General features: G+C 36.7%; 2 protein-coding genes across 2 annotated transcripts; one reads left to right on the top strand and one right to left on the bottom strand.

Moving 5' to 3' along the window:
- The first annotated feature begins 230 nt into the window (after positions 1-230).
- gng13a (guanine nucleotide binding protein (G protein), gamma 13a) lies at positions 231-1,219 on the top strand. Its single transcript, XM_056263560.1, has 3 exons — positions 231-332; positions 453-550; positions 877-1,219. The coding sequence occupies exons 2-3, from the start codon at positions 453-455 to the stop codon at positions 980-982; spliced, it is 204 nt and encodes a 67-aa protein (XP_056119535.1). The 5' UTR covers positions 231-332; the 3' UTR covers positions 983-1,219.
- Positions 1,220-1,243: 24 nt separating this feature from the next.
- Positions 1,244-19,878, bottom strand: chtf18 (CTF18, chromosome transmission fidelity factor 18 homolog (S. cerevisiae)). The gene is made up of 22 exons (XM_056263561.1): positions 19,707-19,878; positions 18,712-18,886; positions 16,971-17,091; positions 16,653-16,878; positions 16,470-16,562; positions 15,069-15,121; positions 14,828-14,969; positions 14,523-14,741; positions 13,897-13,994; positions 13,671-13,794; positions 13,421-13,560; positions 12,594-12,687; positions 12,407-12,505; positions 12,204-12,334; positions 11,511-11,634; positions 10,905-11,129; positions 7,762-7,911; positions 7,309-7,439; positions 4,768-4,912; positions 2,139-2,255; positions 1,571-1,634; positions 1,244-1,459 (listed from the first exon to the last, which is right to left on the bottom strand). The coding sequence occupies exons 1-22, from the start codon at positions 19,782-19,784 to the stop codon at positions 1,329-1,331; spliced, it is 2,880 nt and encodes a 959-aa protein (XP_056119536.1). The 5' UTR covers positions 19,785-19,878; the 3' UTR covers positions 1,244-1,328.
- Between the last annotated feature and the right edge of the window lie 256 nt (positions 19,879-20,134).

Here is a 20,134-nt window from a genome sequence, read left to right as displayed (position 1 = left end):
AAGGCTAGGTAAAGCCAAAAGGGCATTGTTCAACAGTTTTGCATGTGTTTTACATACATCCAATGAGCTAAACATCCCTCCCATTGCAACTCGCGATGTAGAGAGAGAATTTGAGTAACAAAGTAGTTTGAATGCTCCATAACCTCAATGGCAGGTGTTTGTATAAATCTCCTGCGTGTGCACTAGGAATTTACCAAAGGGACACAATCGGACACACCTGGTTGAAGACCATCCTCTTCAATAGAACAAAACATTCAAACTCGATTTTTCTGGAGGACTCCTGACAATCCTGTCACTTCACTTTTCAGCAACACAACTCTGAATTCATCACAGTATGCTGAAATTATAGATTTTATATACAATTATTTTATAATGAATTACAATAATCTAGCTATTATTTACAGAATTTTTTAGCTTTGAGACTTTAACAAATATGACGGCTGGTATTTCAGATGGATGAGCTGGATGAGGTTCAGCTGAAGAATCATGTGGACAGTCTGAAGCAGCAGCTACAGTTAAAAAGAGAGAAAACATCCGCCTCTCTTCCAGAGTGAGTATCTATCTATCTATCTATCTATCTATCTATCTATCATTATCTACATTTAAATGTTTTATCTCCATATTTAATATTCATATATAAATGCAATAAAAATAAAATAAAAATAAAAATCTGAATAAAATGTGCTATTATTAAATATACTGTATTTTACCATATATATATATACATATACGTATTTCTGTGAAGTTCCAAGTTTAGTGTAGTAAATTAAGTAAATACTAGGGTGTATGGGCTGACAGAAGTGAGGAATTTAACAGCTTATAGATTTGTTGTTGTCGTTTCTATTTTCTATCTTCCTTTTATCCATTTATTTTCAGGTTAACTAAATGGATGGAGGAGAAAATGAACGAGGATCCATTTCTGAATCCAGATTTACTGAAGGAGAACCCGTGGGTGGAGATAAGCAAATGTGTTATAATATAGAGCTGTCAATCATCACTATGGCAACAGGAGTGACTTACACTGCCTGACTTTGACTAGGATGGACAAAGATGCAAATTAATTAATTCTGAGTAAATCTGCTTTGTTGTTTGCTCTACTCAGGCCATGACATTATGAAAAGAAAGAAAGAAAAAACTGCTGTTACTCAGTGAAAACATGTATTTATAAAAGTGTAAGACAACTATACAAGAATACAATAAAAAGAAAAGGATGAACCAGTGCTTTTTTCGTTGTTGTTGACATTTTAGGTGTTGTTTTTTTAACTATACAGTACAAGGTTCAGAACATTTTTTGTTTTTATGTATTGATTTAAGGTGGTAAATTAACTTTAAAGTAACTCCCGAATGTAAACGTTTCTGCGGACTGCATTAGACACACCTTCATTGAAACGAAACCATACATCACTGTTACCCACAGCTTTACCAATATGCACCACTTCGCCTGCTTTGCCATCTTCACCTGCAGAGAGAAGTGATATCAGCTCATATTTAACATTTAGGTTATGCAGAACACTTATATTGTTTATATATATATATATATATATATATATATATAGAGCAAACAACACACCTGTAGTGGTGATCATAGGCTTCTCCTTGGGTGCAATGGCTCGTCCAAAGAAATCCAATTCAGGCTATAACCGTGGGAAGGATAAATAAACAAGTCATCAGGTGAGAGCACTTTGACCCTGATCAACTATTAACCCAATTCATCTTGGGTTATTATGAAGCATAAGTCAAGCATACATAAAGAGAGACAGAATGCGAAAAATAATTTAACATGGTGGCACAGAATCACTGTTTAGTGCAAAATCCTGCATCTTCTTCACATATCATTCACAGGCTTTATGTTCTGGTTTGGCATTTTAACTTTGGTCATAATTAATAGTGCTCATTTGTATTATCTGCATTTATAACTAGTTAGTTATAGCTTGAGTTTCACACAATGCCAGAGCGAAGTTGTGAATCACCAATCCCAGCATCAAATTTGTTATGATAATATTCAATGAAGGACTGGACTTGAGGGAAATACAATTTAAAATGTGATTTTTATGAGCGTAGGAAGGATTTCAGGTGCTGCTGTGGTAGTTCAAGGACAGATGTTAAAGATTTAAGGTGGTTTAATATAGATGCTTTACCCTGGTTTCCACCACAGTCTGTTTAACAATGTTCTCCAGCCTCTGCTGATGGTTCCTGCTTGTCGGTTTCTTCACTTCAGTTTTCTTCTCCTCTTGATTCTTACTTACTGCCTCTGTCTAAACACACAGAACAAATAATATGCAACAAGAACAATCCTGTAAATGAAATATTATTGTTTACAGCTTTGTATATTGTTTGGGGGCTGCACATCTGTCCAAGCACATAACACAATGGTTAATCAAATATTTAAAGGATAAATACATGTTGCGCCTCACTTCTTCACTATAATTGCAAGATCAAGGTCTGTTGGTCTAACTTCGCAAAGATAAAACTGGTACCGCAGCCGGACAAAACAGTGCACATTTTCAAATCATAATGTTGTAGTCCAACTGAAATCAATCAAAGTATATGTATATTGTCAACACAGCAAATTAGTGGTGAAACAAACTAAATCAAACCCATTTTAATCAATAAGATTTCCAATTGCAAAAGGTGCAGTGTCTATAAATGGGTATTAACTATTCTGAAGGCAAAACAAAAGCAAGATTAGACAGAATTCATTGCTCTCTGTGTATGTGTGTGTGTGTATATATATATATATATATACCGTAAAACTTCAAATAGTAGCCCGGGCTTTTATTTGCCCAAATCGTCGAACTGCACCGGCTTGTATTTGAGACAGGCGTCTATATGAGACAGACAGGCCTTTATAATTTAGTGTTGAGATGTTGTTCATTGAGTGTATAGGCCTGTCTCTAATCTCTAAAAATCTCCAAATGCTCCACGTGAAACTGCGGTCTTCCGACCTTTTACTATCGCGTCAATTGATTTTGATTAACCCTCTGGGGTTCTTCATTTTAGACTCACACTCAGGACCTTCGGGTCAAAAATGACCCGGAGGGCGGCATTAAGATACATTTTATTTGAGTAAAATCAATGAAATATATTTTTGTTCAATAATATTTTTTCTTTTCTTTTTTGGTGTTTTGAGATAATTTTGTATATAATTAATATTTATGCAATAATTAAGACCCATTTTTTCCCATTGAATATAATAGAACATTTATATATATATATATATATATATATATATATATAATAATAAAAAAAATTTATTAAAGCTGTATTTCATTTTAGAGTCAAGTCTAGGCCTCATGAAAGCAATTTTTGAAATGAGATCGGAGCCATCTGGTGGACACACTGAGCATTTTTATCACGCAATAGCACATTTTTACCACTAGTGGATTTACAGCTCTCTGTAGAAACCTATGGTAGAAACACTTTAGTGATTTTTTCACATATTGTTTAATTTTTTTCAGGTTGTTGATTTGAATATATAATAACAGATTCTCAAAGACTATTTTTGTCATTTAAAAAAAAAAAAAAAAAAAAAAAAAATTTGGTTGGTTTAAATGGTAATTTGAAGTGGCAGTTATGTGTATTATGACTTTATAATACATTCAAACCTGAACATTGCATTATAAAGAGAACAAATGGAAAGCATTTTGTCACCCATTGTTTTAAGAAATTCACCCCTTCACTGTTGTGTGCTTTTTTTCGGCATCCTGGCTGTTTGGTAGATTGTATGCACAAAAAAACTCTGTATTTTCATATTTTTGCCAATTTCCCATTCATTTCCTATGCGGGTCATTTTAGACCCGAAGACCCTGAGTGTGACTATTTTTTTTACGACCACTTAGACTTTTCAAATCCTGTCCCCAATTTTTTTGGGTGTTCATATACCAAGTACCAAAAAAGTCACCAAGTTTTGGACCATTCCGATGAAGCTACGATTTTTAACATTTTTTTACTTAAACGCTTAGAACCCCAGAGGGTTAATATGCGCGAGGGAGAGAGAGCAAGACAGCGCTCGTGGTGTTTGAAGACGTGAGAGTGCGCGCGCGCGGCCGGGGCGCTCTCTCTCTCTCTGCTCGTTATGCGCCCTGTCAGGCGCAGCAGTCATTCTATTCTACTTCACTCACCGATCAAAAAAGGCTTTGGAGGGACAAAAAATTTGCTTTGGCGGCCGCCAAAAAGCAGACGATCTGACGGTTTTAGAGGATTAAATACAACCCGAAACTAAAAAACAGACCCGGCCTCTATTTGAGACCGGCCTTTATTTACCCAAACCTGCAGCCACACCAGGCGTGTAAAAGAGACAGGCGTCTATTTGGGACTCGGCTATTATTTGAAGTTTTACGGTATATATATATATATATATATATATATATATATATATATATATAGAGAGAGAGAGAGAGAGAGAGAGAGAGAGAGAGAGAGAGAGAGAGAGAGAGAGAGAGAGAGAGAGAGAGAGAGAGAGAGAGAGAGAGAGAGAGAGAGAGAGAGAGAGAGAGAGCTTCCACTTGTGTCGACAGTAACTCCTGTTGGATCAGGATGCGGTTCGTTCAAGAAGCGCACCAACAATTTGGCCTCCCATTATGTTGTGCAGATTGCAATATTTTATGTACAGGTGTGCTAAAGCTCTGCTAATTCAACCTTCACACACTGCTCTTACTGATGGAATATAAAAATCAGTGAAGATTGGCCACCAGGCCACGCATATATAGCCGTGAAACCTCCAAAACTATATTGGCCAGAGTTTCAGTTTCATCGTCCAACCCCTACCTTTTGTGGGTTTCGTTTCTGCTGTGCCCTCTCCACCCTCCTCATTCGCTCTAATTCTGTCTCCCTGGCGATCAGCTGCTTCACCTGATAGGTCAGCTGCCTCCGGGGAGGCAAACCCGGAAAATGCACCACGTCTTCTACATTACTGTGGAAATACAGGTCATAAAATTACTGCTTGTACAACCAATAAATGAAAGATAAAATAATGGTATCATATACCTTTACATAACATTATAGAATCTGAACTAGGGACTCTAATGAAGAGGGATATGAAGGTAAATGAAGATGAGATGGTTTAAAGAGTGGAAAGCAGGAGAGCTAAATAATCCCTCTTGCTCCGAAGGTAAAACACCGTTCCAGGAATAAAAGGAAATTAGACAATATGTGCAAATACACACAAGCAGATGAATCTCCAAAAGCAGGATTAGTTGCGCAGGTTATTCCTGGTCACGGACACAAAGTCATTTCTCTAGGACAGTCGGAGAAAGTTCCGTCACAAAAAAAACCACACGGAGCAGTACAGAAGTTTGTGTGCTTTTTCCCATATATTATGTTGAGCATTCAAATTAAAATCAACAGGTTTCTCCCTTTCTAGGGAACAGGATAGCGATGAAAGCTTGCCAGGTTATTACCAGGTAACATCCAGATAGTTCAATATCTCTGGGCAAAATGTCCTGCTCATGTGCCATCGCATCTCACATTAAATCGTCAAAAAAGACTTCGTGAATATATGGAAATGCTTGCTGTGTACTGGCATGACTAAACATTGCACAGTGGGATTATTCTGACAAGATAGTCTGTCAAAATATCACAATAATTATAAATGAGGCAAAGACGTTTCTTCCATTCAGGCCTCCTCTGATAAAAGTTTAATTATAATGTTCCTCATAATCAGACGATGCAATGAAAATGAAGTTAGCGATGCGACATTTGGCTTGGGAATTGTACAATCCTCAGACCATCTTGTTATTTTCCAGGGTCATCATGGCTTCAGTGTGGTTACTCAGCGCTTGTTGGAGTAAAGCTCGATAAGAGATGGCAGGAAGATACAGGAAGGCGTAAACGAGCAGAAGCAGTAACAGGGCGATCAGCAGTGGAATACCCCAGTCAGAGGTGACCAGTGTCTCCTCACAGCGGGCCTGGAGGAACGAATGCTGCATGCTTCTACCACACCAATCACAGAGAGAACACACACACGCAAATAAATAATGAGCTTCAGAAACATGATCATGAAAAAACATGCACAGGGATTTCCCCATCTAATCTAGCCTGTATCAAGCCTGATATAATACTTACTTGGCATTTATAAAATTAACTGATGATTTTAGTTTGATTCATTTACACACAGCATTTATTTTGAACTTTCAAATAATCATTAAAAAAGGTTCACATTTTACAGGCAAAAAAATATTACTGTTTACTGTTAGATAGATATACTATTACATTTAGTGTATTATTGAATTGTAATATTAATAAAAATAAATGTGCTAACTATTTTAACTAAATTTTATAACTAAAAACAGTAAAAAATAATAATAATAAAGAAATGAATACTTTTATCCAGCAAGGAAGCTTTAAAATGTAAAAAAAAAAAATGACAGCATATTTATAATGCTACAAAAGATCTCTATTTTTAAATAAATCACTTTCTATTATTCAAATAACTATGAGAAAAATCATCATGTTTAAACAAAAATATTAAGCAGAATGTGTCATGTGACACTGAAAACTGGAGTAATGGCTGCTGAAAATTCAGCTTTGTCATCACAGGAATAGATTACATTTTAAAACAGAAAACAGTGTTTTTAAATTGTAATATTTCATTACTTTTTACTGTATTTTTTTAATGCAGCCTTTAAAAACATCTAACATTCATACAAAACCTTTATATAAAACATGAGAAATGCTCCATGAATAAGAAGCAAACATACAGGATGTTCAGAGATGCTCTTCTTCAGTTCCAGCTTGAGCCGACTCGGTCTGAAAACCAATCCAATAGCGCAGATTGTTCCCGTGTTTCCTTGTTTATCTTCTCACTCCTGGTTTTTATCCACCTTTAGCTCCATCAAGCTCGACTTGTGAGTGTCGAAAGCTTGTTTGTGCACATTTTCAGCACCATTTCCATCAATCAATGTGAGTGGTAGGACACAGTAAGCCACAGAGAGGATTGTAAGTCTTTTTATATGCTTGAGTGATGAACATGCGTCCATGCATGACTTTCAAAGGCAAGTAACAAAAACCTCCAAGCTCTCATGTGAGAGAATCAACAAAGTGAAACAGGGGATGGAAAATAATAATAATAAAATAAAATAAAAAGTGGAAGAGGAGGGGATGGAGAGACAGTAATCTAGAGCTGCAGCCTAATCTCTCATAAATCGTGATAAACAGGAATCAGTGCCGTGTGTGTTAGTAGGTATTCTTGTGCTATATGAGTTGCATAACTAAAGTCCTGACAGATAAGCATGGCTATATACCCAGAACAATGTGTTCAATGAGCCTGTAGATCAGGTTAATGTTGTTTGTGTATATGCATGTACTCACGGCTCCAGCACATAAGTGTACTGTCCCTCTGGTGTGCGGTCCTGTCTGTAGGTCAGGTTGTAGTTGATCATGGTGTCAATCAAATCATAAAGCTGCTGCTTCTCCCTGGTGCTGTAAAGCTGAGGGTTGACCTGTAAGAAACACATCAAGTCTCACCAAGGCTGCATTCATATGAGCAATTCATTTACAGTAAAAACTGTAATATTGTGAAATAATATTAACATTTAAAATAACTGTTTACTATTTTAAATATATTTCAAAATGACATTTATTCCTGTGATGGCAAAGCTGAATTTTCAGCATCATTATTCCACTCTTTAGTGTCACACGATCCTTCAGAAATCATTGTAATATGCTGATTTGCTGCCCAAGACACTCTTTTTTTTTATTATAATCAATGTTGAAAACAGTTGTGCTGCTTAATATTTCTGTGGAAACTTTAAAATGACTCACCGGCCGCAGTTTGGGGGAGATGAGCTCCAGGAGAAGGCTGAGGATGTCCATACAGAGACTGCTCATACAAACACGGCTCTGTATGGCAGGTGGGATGTCATTCAACATGGCAATGAGGGCATTCTTGGTGTGCTGAGTTTTAGTGAAAGCCTAGAAACAAATTTAAGACTTCATTTATTACCACTCTCATTTTACACTAAAACAATAAAAGTGTATTATTATCATTATATAAAGACTTGTCGGCATGTTTCAGATTGGTTAGTTGTCTGAGTGGCAAATCTGAATTTTCAGCATCATTACTCTTCAGTCACATGATCTTTCAGAAATCATTTTACAGTTTTTTTCAGTCGCTAACAAAAGCGTTTGTCCAACCAGTAGTCACATTTTCAAAACTCTAAACACAATTAGCACAGCATCGGTCTATTGTGGCCATACCATTCACACATTTCATGTCGTTTTCACACAATATGCAGTCAGTGAACACATTTCCACAATGCTTACATTTTCTTAACAGACAAGTTATACCTCCCAACAAAATTATGGATTGTTTTTGTAGTATTTGCGAATGTTAACACACACCATCCCACAATAGCAAAAACAATATTCCAAACCTTAGATACAGTATAAAAACCTCTGCTTTTGCAATGATATCAGTTCCAAAAACAATATATCTCAGCAAAATAATAAACAAACAATTGAATAATTGACACACAGCTGATTTATGTTGGGTAAATTGGGCCAACCCAAAATTACCCAATTTTTTTCTATTACATTGACACTTATACAGTAAAATTAGGACTTTGAGGAGTGATGTTTTTGGAAACAGAAACAGAAAAAGACAAACACTGTAATGTCTGGACGAGGAAGAGTAAGAGCAAGGGGCCCAGGGAGAATAGCAGGAGCAGTGAGAGATGCAGTGAGATATGCAGTGAGATGTGCAGTGAGAGGTGCAGTGAGATATGCAGTGAGAGGTGCAGTGAGATATGCAGTGAGAGGTGCAGTGAGAGGTGCAGTGAGAGGTGCAGTGAGATATGCAGTGAGAGGTGCAGTGAGATATGCAGTGAGAGGTGCAGTGAGATGTGCAGTGAGAGGTGCAGTGAGAGGTGCAGTGAGAGGTGCAGTGAGAGATGCAGTGAGAGGTGCAGTGAGAGGTGCAGTGAGAGGTGCAGTGAGATATGCAGTGAGATGTGCAGTGAGAGGTGCAGTGAGAGGTGCAGTGAGAGGTGCAGTGAGAGGTGCAGTGAGAGGTGCAGTGAGAGGTGCAGTGAGAGGTGCAGTGAGAGGTGCAGTGAGGTGCAGTGAGAGGTGTAGTGAGAGGTGCAGTGAGATGTGCAGTGAGAGGTGCAGTGAGAGGTGCAGTGAGAGGTGCAGTGAGAGGTGCAGTGAGGTGCAGTGAGAGGTGTAGTGAGAGGTGCAGTGAGAGGTGCAGTGAGAGGTGCAGTGAGATATGCAGTGAGAGGTGCAGTGAGAGGTGCAGTGAGAGGTGCAGTGAGAGGTGCAGTGAGAGGTGCAGTGAGAGGTGCAGTGAGATATGCAGTGAGAGGTGCAGTGAGATGTGCAGTGAGAGGTGCAGTGAGAGGTGCAGTGAGATGTGCAGTGAGAGGTGCAGTGAGAGGTGCAGTGAGAGGTGCAGTGAGAGGTGCAGTGAGAGGTGCAGTGAGATGTGCAGTGAGATGTGCAGTGAGATGTGCAGTGAGATGTGCAGTGAGAGGTGCAGTGAGAGGTGCAGTGAGAGGTGCAGTGAGAGGTGCAGTGAGAGGTGCAGTGAGATGTGCAGTGAGATGTGCAGTGAGATGTGCAGTGAGAGGTGCAGTGAGAGGTGCAGTGAGAGGTGCAGTGAGATGTGCAGTGAGATGTGCAGTGAGATGTGCAGTGAGAGGTGCAGTGAGATGTGCAGTGAGTGATGCAGTGAGAGGTGCAGTGAGAGGTGCAGTGAGAGGTGCAGAAGTGCAATATTTGATGAAAACATGTGGCCTAACCCTGAAGATCGCAGAGTTTAGATACAGTAATTTTGTGCTTTTTTTGTAAGCAATACTGTAAAACTTTTTCTGTTCTTTCATACCGTGTTTCTACTGTACCTCCTGTTGTAAACAGTAAAGGGAAAAAACTGATTTGCTTTTTACTAGAATGCTTTTGAATGTGAACATTACTGTACATGTGGACATACAGTTCCCAACCAAGAAAGTTAGTGTAAAAAGGTTGGATTGCATGTTTTGCATGCAAATACCTGTAAAACTGAAACATCAAAGTCTATGTAGTTTTTTTTAATGTCAACAATAGCCAGTATTTTGAAACCTGGTGTACTTTGATTGACTGCATGTACCATGTGAAGTGAAAACAAGTGTTATTCTTTGACAGAATAATTTCATTTTGAGACAGATTTTCAGTGTTTTGGTAAAGTTAGTGTGTGCAGAGAAAGATGTGTTCTATTTTGAAATGAAGTGTTAGTATATATTTAACAAAATGTGTTTTTGAGAAGAAAATTAACCATTTGGTCAATTGTGTTTTGTAGGTGTGAGTCTGTGTTAAGAGTTTAGAAAAAGTATCTGAAGTATGGGTAAGCGCTTGTTAGCGATTGAAAAAAACTGTAAAATGCTGACGAAACTTTTCATATTATTATCAATGTTGAAAACATTATTGTGCTGCTTATTTTTTGGCTGGAAATAGTGATAATTTTTCCCCAGGATCCTTTGATGAATAGAAAGTTCAAAAGAACAGCATTTATTTGAAATACAAATCTTTTGTAAAACTAAAAATGTATTTACTGTCACTTTTGAACAATTTAATGCATTGTTGCTGAATAAAAGTAGTAATATCTTTCCAAAAAAAAAAGGAGAACTTTTGAATTTTCTCTATTATCAAAGACCAAAAAACATTCACAACACTTGAAAAACAGAATGGCAATGGCACATCAATGGCATAAATGCAGTCATAGTGAAGGGACAAGGGAGACACATGATTGCTGTGTTTTAAGACATTATGGTCAAGTGTGTAACTGGGACAGAACGCTTTCATTTGATGAAAGGTAGAAAGGGAAAGACAGGATTTTTTTTTTTTTAAAAGGTCTGCTTGATTCTGCCTAATTCGTTAAAGTATTATAGGGTGGATAGACAGCGCTCTCACTGTCTATTGTATTCTCTCACCTCGTAGTGGCTGTGTGGATAATTGATGCGTGGGACAGAGTTTGCGGCATATAGGTGATGGAAGGCAGCGGGCAGGAATGGGAAGTAGCGCATGAGCGAGTAGTTTTGTCCATGTAGCACAAACTCATTCAGCACGTCAGAGAAACACAACCAGTCAAGACCTGTGCACACACCCAACATCCCAGGGTCCTTCAGCTTCATGCTGAGGAAGTTATCATATAAGCCCTACAGGAGACAGAGAGTAAATCATTCTGGCTGAAATATCACACTTTTGTAGGTGTTAAACAATGCTGTCTAAGCCATTAATGTTAATCAAACAACCAAACACAACTTTAACAAAGATTCATCTACATTTAATTTATACAGTGAAAATTATAGTGTTATTTTACATTTAGGCCTAATTATTACATGCCTGTACCTAAATATATTACAGTTCGACCTTACTTTATTTGTAACTTTGTTATATTATATTTATCTATGCTTGTAATTTGATCTTATTTTTTTTACTGACTGTTCACTTGCCTTTAATAATGTTTGAACTTTATTAGTTAGCCTAATTTAGTTTAGTAGAAGCCCAAAGAGTGTAGAATGTAAAGCTCTAGTTACCTGAGTGAGTTTCTCGTGCTCTCCAGTAGATGAGACCAAATGTAAGATGTGCTGAATCCTTTGTGCACCGTCTTTAGGTCCAGCTTCATCAAAACCACCAAATGAATCTCCACCAATCCGCTTCCTAAATCACAACACCATCATAAAATGAAGAATGCCGGAATCAGTGGCACAGTCTGATAAAACAGTTGACAAATAAAAGTGTTTACATTTTTTCCAATTTTATCTTTTTACTTCTTTTAGATTGTAAAGAAAACATTTTCATGTCACATTTTATCCCCCCCCCCCCAAAAAAAAACATACCATTTGTCTTAAAGAAAAGAGACATAAAAATCCTAAATCCAAAAAAATAAAAAAGTAGGATACATATGCCGCTTTAGCATAAAGAATATATATGTATATTTATTTGAGAATTGTGGGTAAAATATGCTAAAATATTTTCCTTTGCTTTAACTAATTATTTTTTTAAAAACATGTACCATTATGAATAATAAAAAAATAATCCATGTAGTCTTTCCATGAATAAGAAGTCAGAAAAATGCTAGAATAATCATTACAGACCCATTTAAAGATTCTGTTTAAATAGTAACACGTGACAATAGCATGCTTTTATTTCATTGACCACACTGAAAAGCTACCAAGGGAGGGCTGAGTGGAAAGACCAAGTGCTTGAGAATGGCATTATGTGTTTACCTTTTCAGTCGAGGAAGCTGGAAGATTTCCTGCCAAACTGAGAAGAGTCCCTTGTTTTGATCTTTCAATCCCACACACATGGAACTGACACTGCGCTGATCCAAGTGCTTCTGTCCACGTCTGTGTAAAAACTGCACACACTTGATTAAGCAATCCCATATTTTAATTCTGACCAGTTTTAAAAAGGCACACATCTCTCTCACCTGTAATGTGTTGATGCAAGAACGGATGTCATTGTCAGTTTTCTCACACAGGGCCATCAGAGTGCCTGTGTCTGCTTTCATACCCTGACGCCGTGTGATCTACACAAAGAAACAAAAGCTTTTATGAGTCTACATTCATGTGTTTATGAAATCATCTTGTAAACATGTGAGTGCATGTGTGTGTCACCTCTGACAGTCTTTGAGCTAAGCGGGAGGGCAGAGTCTGGGGAAAAGCCAATAGGAAAGCTTGCTGTCTCAGCGGCCTTAGAGCAGGAACATAACTGACAAAATACAGGTAAATGGATTACATTTTTTGTATTGATTTTCCATTGCTAATGTATATTGCGAAGGTGATGCACAATAATAATTAAATGGGTAACACTTTACAAAAAGGTTTCATTTGTTAACATTAGTTAACTACATTAGTTAATGTGAACAATGAACAATACTTCTACAGCATTTATTAATTTTCGTTAATGTTAGTCTCAACATTTTCTAATACATTTTTAGGATAAAAAGTTCCATCTGTTAACATTAGGTTTATGCACTGTGTGGACTAACATGGACATGAACATTTTTATATACTTACAATTTACAAATGTTAATAAATGGTAATAATATGACGTAGATGCACATTACTACATGTACTTACTATAGTAATAACAGTAGATTATGCATAATAACAAGTAACTAACCCTAAACCAAACCCTGAACATAACTCTATAGTAAATGCATTTAGTTCATTAATATGACTTATTTGAGTAAGTACAATGTAACTACGTCACCTTAAAATAAAGTGTAACCGAATACATTCATGTTATTTAATGTACTAATGTTAACAAATGAGACCTCATTGTAAAGTGTTACCATTGAATGTTCTTGTTCAGAAATTGTGTTGGATATTATTTGTGTGTTTTCTCAAAGTTTAATAGTTGACTGGGAAAATATGCAGAAATTCAAATATTTTAAATCCAAACTAAATATTCACTTATACCCCTTAAACATAAGACTTACAGGTCATTGCAGATGCAGATGATTGGTCTAAGCAGCACAGATTGCTTCTTCTTTTTCTTTTTCAAGGCATTACCACCTGACTCCTCTCCATCTCGGCTGTCCTTACGGTTCAGGGTGGCCAATAAAATATTAATGGCAGCCTGAGCAAAAAAACAACAACAACAACAACAACAACAACAAGTGTGAAACAGCATCATTTAGACAAGCCGTTGAATTAAAAGTGACCAATAAAACTGAGAGCAGATCTTACAGCAGGAGCCCCATCAATTTCATCTATTATAAGGCAGTTGGGCTTTTCATTGGCTCCCAGGACTGACTTCATCTGTGTCGCGGTATCAATGCGTTTCTGGAAGAGCTCTGCACTGCGGTCATCACTGAGAAGAGATCAGCGCTATTAGATTGTGAGTGTCGACATTTATTTGTGCATACTTCTATTTTAAGATTGGTTAGCAGCACCAGGGCTTGCATCCTCTTACCTAGCGTTGATTTCTACTACATTGTAACCAGCATGCTTTGCGATAATGTGTGCTAGCGTGGTTTTCCCCAGTCCAGGAGGACCTGATAATAGTGCCACCTGTGTAGTGTGATACATACAGTTAAACACTGAACATGTTAAAAATTGACATTCACTACTTCTCTGGAGGTCCGACCCAGTATCATTTAGCTTGTTAATATTTTACAATAAAAAACATCAGGTCACTGTCAAGCCAGCAAGGTTCATTTGGCAAATTTAGCAACCTAAATTCCAATTGTACAATATTTTTGCATTTATAAATAAGCATTTCTTTTTAAAGTCAATTTTTTTTTTTACATATTCATGGGCTAATAAATATAAATATATATATAACAAATATAATATATATTTTTAGATTATAAAACATAATTCAAAATCTAAATGTTATAAATAAATCTAAACTAACATAATTAAATCTAAACACTTCTAACATTAATATTAATATATATTATACATTAATATTAATATACAACAAAAATATAACATTTAAAAATAAATGTAAATGTTAATCTCAAGTACAAATATAAAAAGGTTCATTTAAATAAATCTAATATAAAAAATCTGTTGTGATTGCTCAGTTTCACTCACCTTAAATTTAGGTCTTTTGTACTGGTCCAGCTCAGCCTCTAGTATCTCTTCTGTGATTTGGGACTTGGTTTTGAAACGCTGGGACTGGTTTTGGTTTTGGTTTTGAGCATTTGTAAAGTTCGATCTGACGTCTGCAGGGGCCGGACGGGGTTTCCTCTCTCGCCCGAAGACCACAGTGTCCCAGAGCTTCAGCCACTTCAGCAGACAGCGGTTGGTGAACTATAGAGATAGAGAGACCATGTAAATATTTACAAGGCAAATGCCTGCCAATAATTAGTTTTCAAGTGAGCGTATCTATGACTCACATCATCACTCAGCAGATCGGTGTAGTGCTGTGGCGAGAACTGATCCACCCACAGCCGCGAGGATGAGCCTTCATCTTCCCCACTACCACCATCCACACCAGAGTCTGCCTGCTCTTCTGCAATAAGCTCTGGATCGATCCCACTAAAAAGTCATTTCAGAGTTAACATGCGTAGAGATGTACAGCAGTTTAGAGTAAAGAATTGACAGGTATGATCCACACAGAAATGTGTACGCACGCACCTATTCATAAGTTCTGTCAATCTTTGGGATTCCTCCACCACTTGTCGATGGCGCTGAAAAAACAAAACCATTTCAGAGAGATTTCCCCCAAATCAGGCCCGTCGCCAAGGGGGGGCATTAGGGGGCAGTCAGCAAACTTACTATTGAGAGCAAAAAAACGCATTCACTTATTCCATAACGAAATGTTGTCATGCAGCATTTAGCACACAGGCACTAATCTCTGTAATTTTAAATAACACATTGTCTTCAGAAATATGAATTGGAAATTAGTCGGAGCGTGTGTTGTCGAATTTTCATATTCATTTACCTGCTAAAAACAGCCTACTGTTTCCATATAAAATAAACGAAATTTTTCTCAGAATTGCGTGATATAAAATCAAAATGGCAAGTTATAAAGTCAGAGTTGCGTGATATACAGTCACATTTGCGTGTCAAAGTCAGAACTCGGAATTGTGAGAAATCCATGTGAGAATTGTGAGGAAAAAAGTCGCAATTATCTATAAAAAAAATTCCGTGGCGAAAACAAGCTTCCATATACTTGATTGCTTTTAGAGGGAAAAGCTGTCCATAAATGCTGGTGTAGGATCAGTTTTCTCTGTAATAAAAGAATATTGGCGAAACTCCGGTGTTTTGAGCGGTGAGTGGATTAGATCTATGCGCTCGCAAATCCTCTCGTTATAATAAGCAGTTAGGCTATGTAAATAAGACATTATTGTGTATCAGCTTTACTGATAGCCTAATGGAACATTGTGAGATCGCGATAAAGTTGTATAACCGCTTTTTAGTGATGATAAAATGAGCGCTCTTTGCGAGTTTTCTGCCATGCCAAATCCTGCATATAGCCTGTTTTTAAAGGGGAAGCACATATCTTCATGGTGTTGGTTCACCCTGTGTTTTGGTGTTGTTTAAATATAGAATTTTGTCTATTTCAGTTATATTAGACTAAATAGGGGATGTTATTGTTTTTGTGACTGTCTGTTTTGTAGATCATAAAAAAGTGTGCCCCCCCATGAAAATGAAATGCCCCCCCATTCTATATGTTCTGGTGACGGCCCTGCCCCAAATCATTATTTTAGGTTTGTTCACACATAGGGGCTGTAAAATCGATTAATCGCATCTAATATAAAAGTCTGTTTACATGTGTATATATTATTATATTTATGTATTATACATATTTCTGTGTTTGTCTGTACACTGTATATACACACACATATATTTATACATATATACTGTGTGTATATATATATATATAGTACATATACGCACGCAGACACAGAGAAATATATATATTATATAAATATAATATACACACACACACACATATTATGTAAACACAGACTTTTATGTTAGAATCGATTAATCACGCTTAATCGATCGTACAGCCCTATCACACATTCTTACTCTCTCTGCAACTTGTTCTTTCAGCACTTCTATTGGAACCGCTAGCAGTCCTAGTCCATTCAGTGAGTTACGGAAGGCTCTTGGATCTGGTGCCTGAGAAAAAGCATAAGAAAAAAAATCAATAAACTTCACACATTGTACTCCTGCAAGCGGTCGTGTAAAATATTTGGCGGGGTCCGAAACCTTCTCCTCATCCTCTTTCTTGTTAAGGTAGACTCTGTTTCCCATGGAGTCTGTGACTGTGATAAAATCTCCAATTGCAGGGGGCCGTTTCTGGGCATGACGTCTAGCTGCGGTAACCCGCCATGGTGACTCCTGTAATGCTGTCAGTCCACTAATATCTAACACGTTGGTTGTTATTTTTGTGGCTGCTGGTCTATCTGGACTTAGGGACAGGAAAACTGCAGGTCTGTAAAAGGATTTTTTTAAAATCAACCAATGGTTATAATGTTATGTTAGATTAACACAGTTAGATTAACTGTGATGTGCATAAACTTTTACCCATCTCTCACTCGTCTGTTGTAAACCTCTGGGGATGACGGAGGGGTGACGTCATCAGTGTGTTCAACACCAAACTGGAGCTTTTTTGCCACATCTTGTCTTCTTTTCTTAGGTTTAGGAGCTGTGAGAAACCACCAACACCATTAGACACACTGCATTACTTTTACACACTCTCACAAAGTTTGCACTACCGCCTAGGGCTGCACGATTAACCGTTAAAAGATCACAATCTCGATTCAAACATCCATGCGATCTCATTTCTAAATGACAACGATTCTCCTGTCTATTAAACCTTTGACAAAATAACACCTGAACATTCAGATCTGCGTTGGCGCTCTGCTGATCCAGAGAGAGCAGTTGTCATGTACAGTATTATAGGTATGTGAAACAGCTTCACAGTCTGTTCCGGTTACAAATACTAATATTATCACAGAAGTACTGGGATAAAAGTTTATAGTTCGGATATAATCACTGTCTACGGTTGCGATCAAAATAGAGCAAATCACCTTTTGAAAGTAACTAGGAGCTTCAAATAATGATTGTATCGATTACATTGTTACGCCACCAGGTGGTGACAAGTGACTTAAAAATGTATGGCTGCATCTGAAATTGCATGCTTTCCTATTATATAGTAGGCGAAAAACAGTATGTGACAAAAGAAGTATGTCCGAATTCACAGTATTCATAAAAGTAGGCAAAAAAAGTATCCGGATGACCTACTACTTTCTGAAGCGTGCATACGATGGACACTTTACTATCCCATGAGGCCACGGGAGAGGATTTATGAAGTAACTGACGCTGGTAAGGTCACATGATAATGACAACGTGGCGAATGTAGTACGTCCGGATTACATTCATACTATATAGAACGTAATTTTTTAGCGGATGTGAAGTAATTACTTATTCAAAATAAATAAGTACATACTCAAGAGAGTATGCGAATACGGACACAGACTTTGTCGATGAATCATTCAAGAGATTCGTTCAAAAATGCTTATTCATCCAGTCATTGAATCATTCATTCAACCCATTTTTTTTAAATTCATTCAGATTAATTAAACATTGTAAATAGACAGCAGCAATTAACATTTTGTCAGAACCTCTAGTAAGTTACATGTTATTTTGTTTAGTTGTTTATTCAGTCTCTATTTGAAGCAAAAAAAATTGTGATTCTCAATTTAAGCTGAATTGCGCAGGCGATAGACTACTATCACTGTACAAATGTTTAGGGTCAATAAGATTTTTTCATAAAGTAATTACTTTTATTCAGCAAGGATGCATTAGATTGATCAAATGTGATAGAGAAGATTTCTATTTTAAATAAACACTGTTCTTTTAATATTCTATTCACCAAAGAATTTTGAAAAATTTATCAGTTTCCACAAAAATATTAAGCAGCACAACTGTTTTCAACATCGATAGTAATTGGAAAAATGTCTTGAGCAGCAAATCAGCATATTACAATGATTTCTGACACTGAAGACTGGAGTAATAATGATGCTGAAAATTCAGCTTTGCCATCACAGGAATAAAATACATTTTGATTCATCAATAGAAATTATTTCAAACATAATTTTATTACATTAAACTGTTTTTACTGTATTTTTGATCAAATAAATGCAGCCTTGGTGACTACTTTCAAAACTATATAAAAAATTCTTACCAACACCAAACTTTTGAACTTGCAGCTCTATAACAAAGGCATTGTGTTAATACACAAGTGAAAAAATTCAATACTGACTCAGGGATTCCTCTTCCTCCTCCTCCTCATATACTAGAGGTGAGATGCTCTCAGGATGCTCGTTATTTACTGATTTCCTCGATGGCACGTCACCGGACACAATGGCTTCCTCGAACGTCTGTGGGATTGGCTTCTTATTGCGGAACTCAGACACTTTTGCACATGATGAAAGCTCCTGTTCTACACACACAGAAACATTCACACATTCAAAACGAACAGTTTTGGTGTGTTTTAGTTCAATTTTATATGATTATTTATAAATAAATGACACAATATAGCTTGCAGTATGTCTTGTGATATACAGAGCAATGTTGTAGTCAGGTGGTAAATTGACAAGTTAGTTATCAAATAACTTAGTCCGACTAGTTAGAATTGGTTGAAAACTACAAACAAATCACTGTATGACAATGTTTTACAGCAATGTTTCCAGCACAAATGGTCAATTATACATACAACTTCTGTTTCTGTTTTTATACATAAAGGAACAATATATATATATTTGACATAAAATGTCTCTTTTTGTGGTGTGGACACAAAAATATTGGCAGTGCAAGTACAAATGTACTGGCATAAAACAAAACAAAAATCCTAGATTCACCCATTTTTGTCAGGGAAAACAATCAATGTATCACTTTAGGACATGTAACATTTAGGCTGAATAAAAATATGATCATAGGCTATCCATACAAATGGTGCATAATGTGTGTCATGATCATTAATCATTTTCTAACACTAACCAAGAGCAAAGTTTCTTGTGGCAATACTATGGTACAGTCAGTGCTATTTTCAGATGGAGTATTTACCACAATTATGTACGTAGCCATATTGGTATTATTCAAAGAATACCGTAATATTACTGTATATTTATACAAGTGTTTTGTAGTGTTGTTTTTTATTACGTAAACTACCTTTACATACAGTCAGTCAGCCATTATGCCATAAGGGAGTAACTTAACTTAGACATGAACGTATCTTTCTAACTTACGATCCATTGCAGCCATGACTTCCAATTCATCAGCAAACTGTTGTTCAAAATCATCTTCGATCCCGTACATTTCGTCATATTCGTCCATGTTTGCGGTCTCGTGTCTGTTTAGACAGGAAATTTACATCAAAATGTGACAAATGTATAAACAAGTGGAAGAGCGTACATAAATGTACAACAGAAATTTTCGCGCAAAATTTTTGTGTAAGTAAAGGTATTTCCGGTTCCATTGTAAGGTCTACATCCGCTCTATAAAAGTCCTGGGTGGACAGCATTTCTATAAAGCTACAGATAAATATGATAAACCAGACAGAATTAAACAATTTATCACTGATATGGAATAAGAAAATAGCATGATTACAAAGTCTAACATCAGCCTTTTTTGAACTGTCGTTATGAAATGTATTATAATAATTATAATTTTACAATAGTTCGAAT

Source organism: Rhinichthys klamathensis, unplaced genomic scaffold (assembly GCF_029890125.1).
Source record: "Rhinichthys klamathensis goyatoka isolate OS25496 unplaced genomic scaffold, OSU_Roscu_1.1 h1tg000208l_1, whole genome shotgun sequence".
NCBI lineage: Eukaryota > Metazoa > Chordata > Actinopteri > Cypriniformes > Leuciscidae > Rhinichthys > Rhinichthys klamathensis.
The sequence above is the reverse complement of the archived record's forward strand: the minus strand, read 5'-3'. Positions and strand labels throughout refer to the sequence as shown.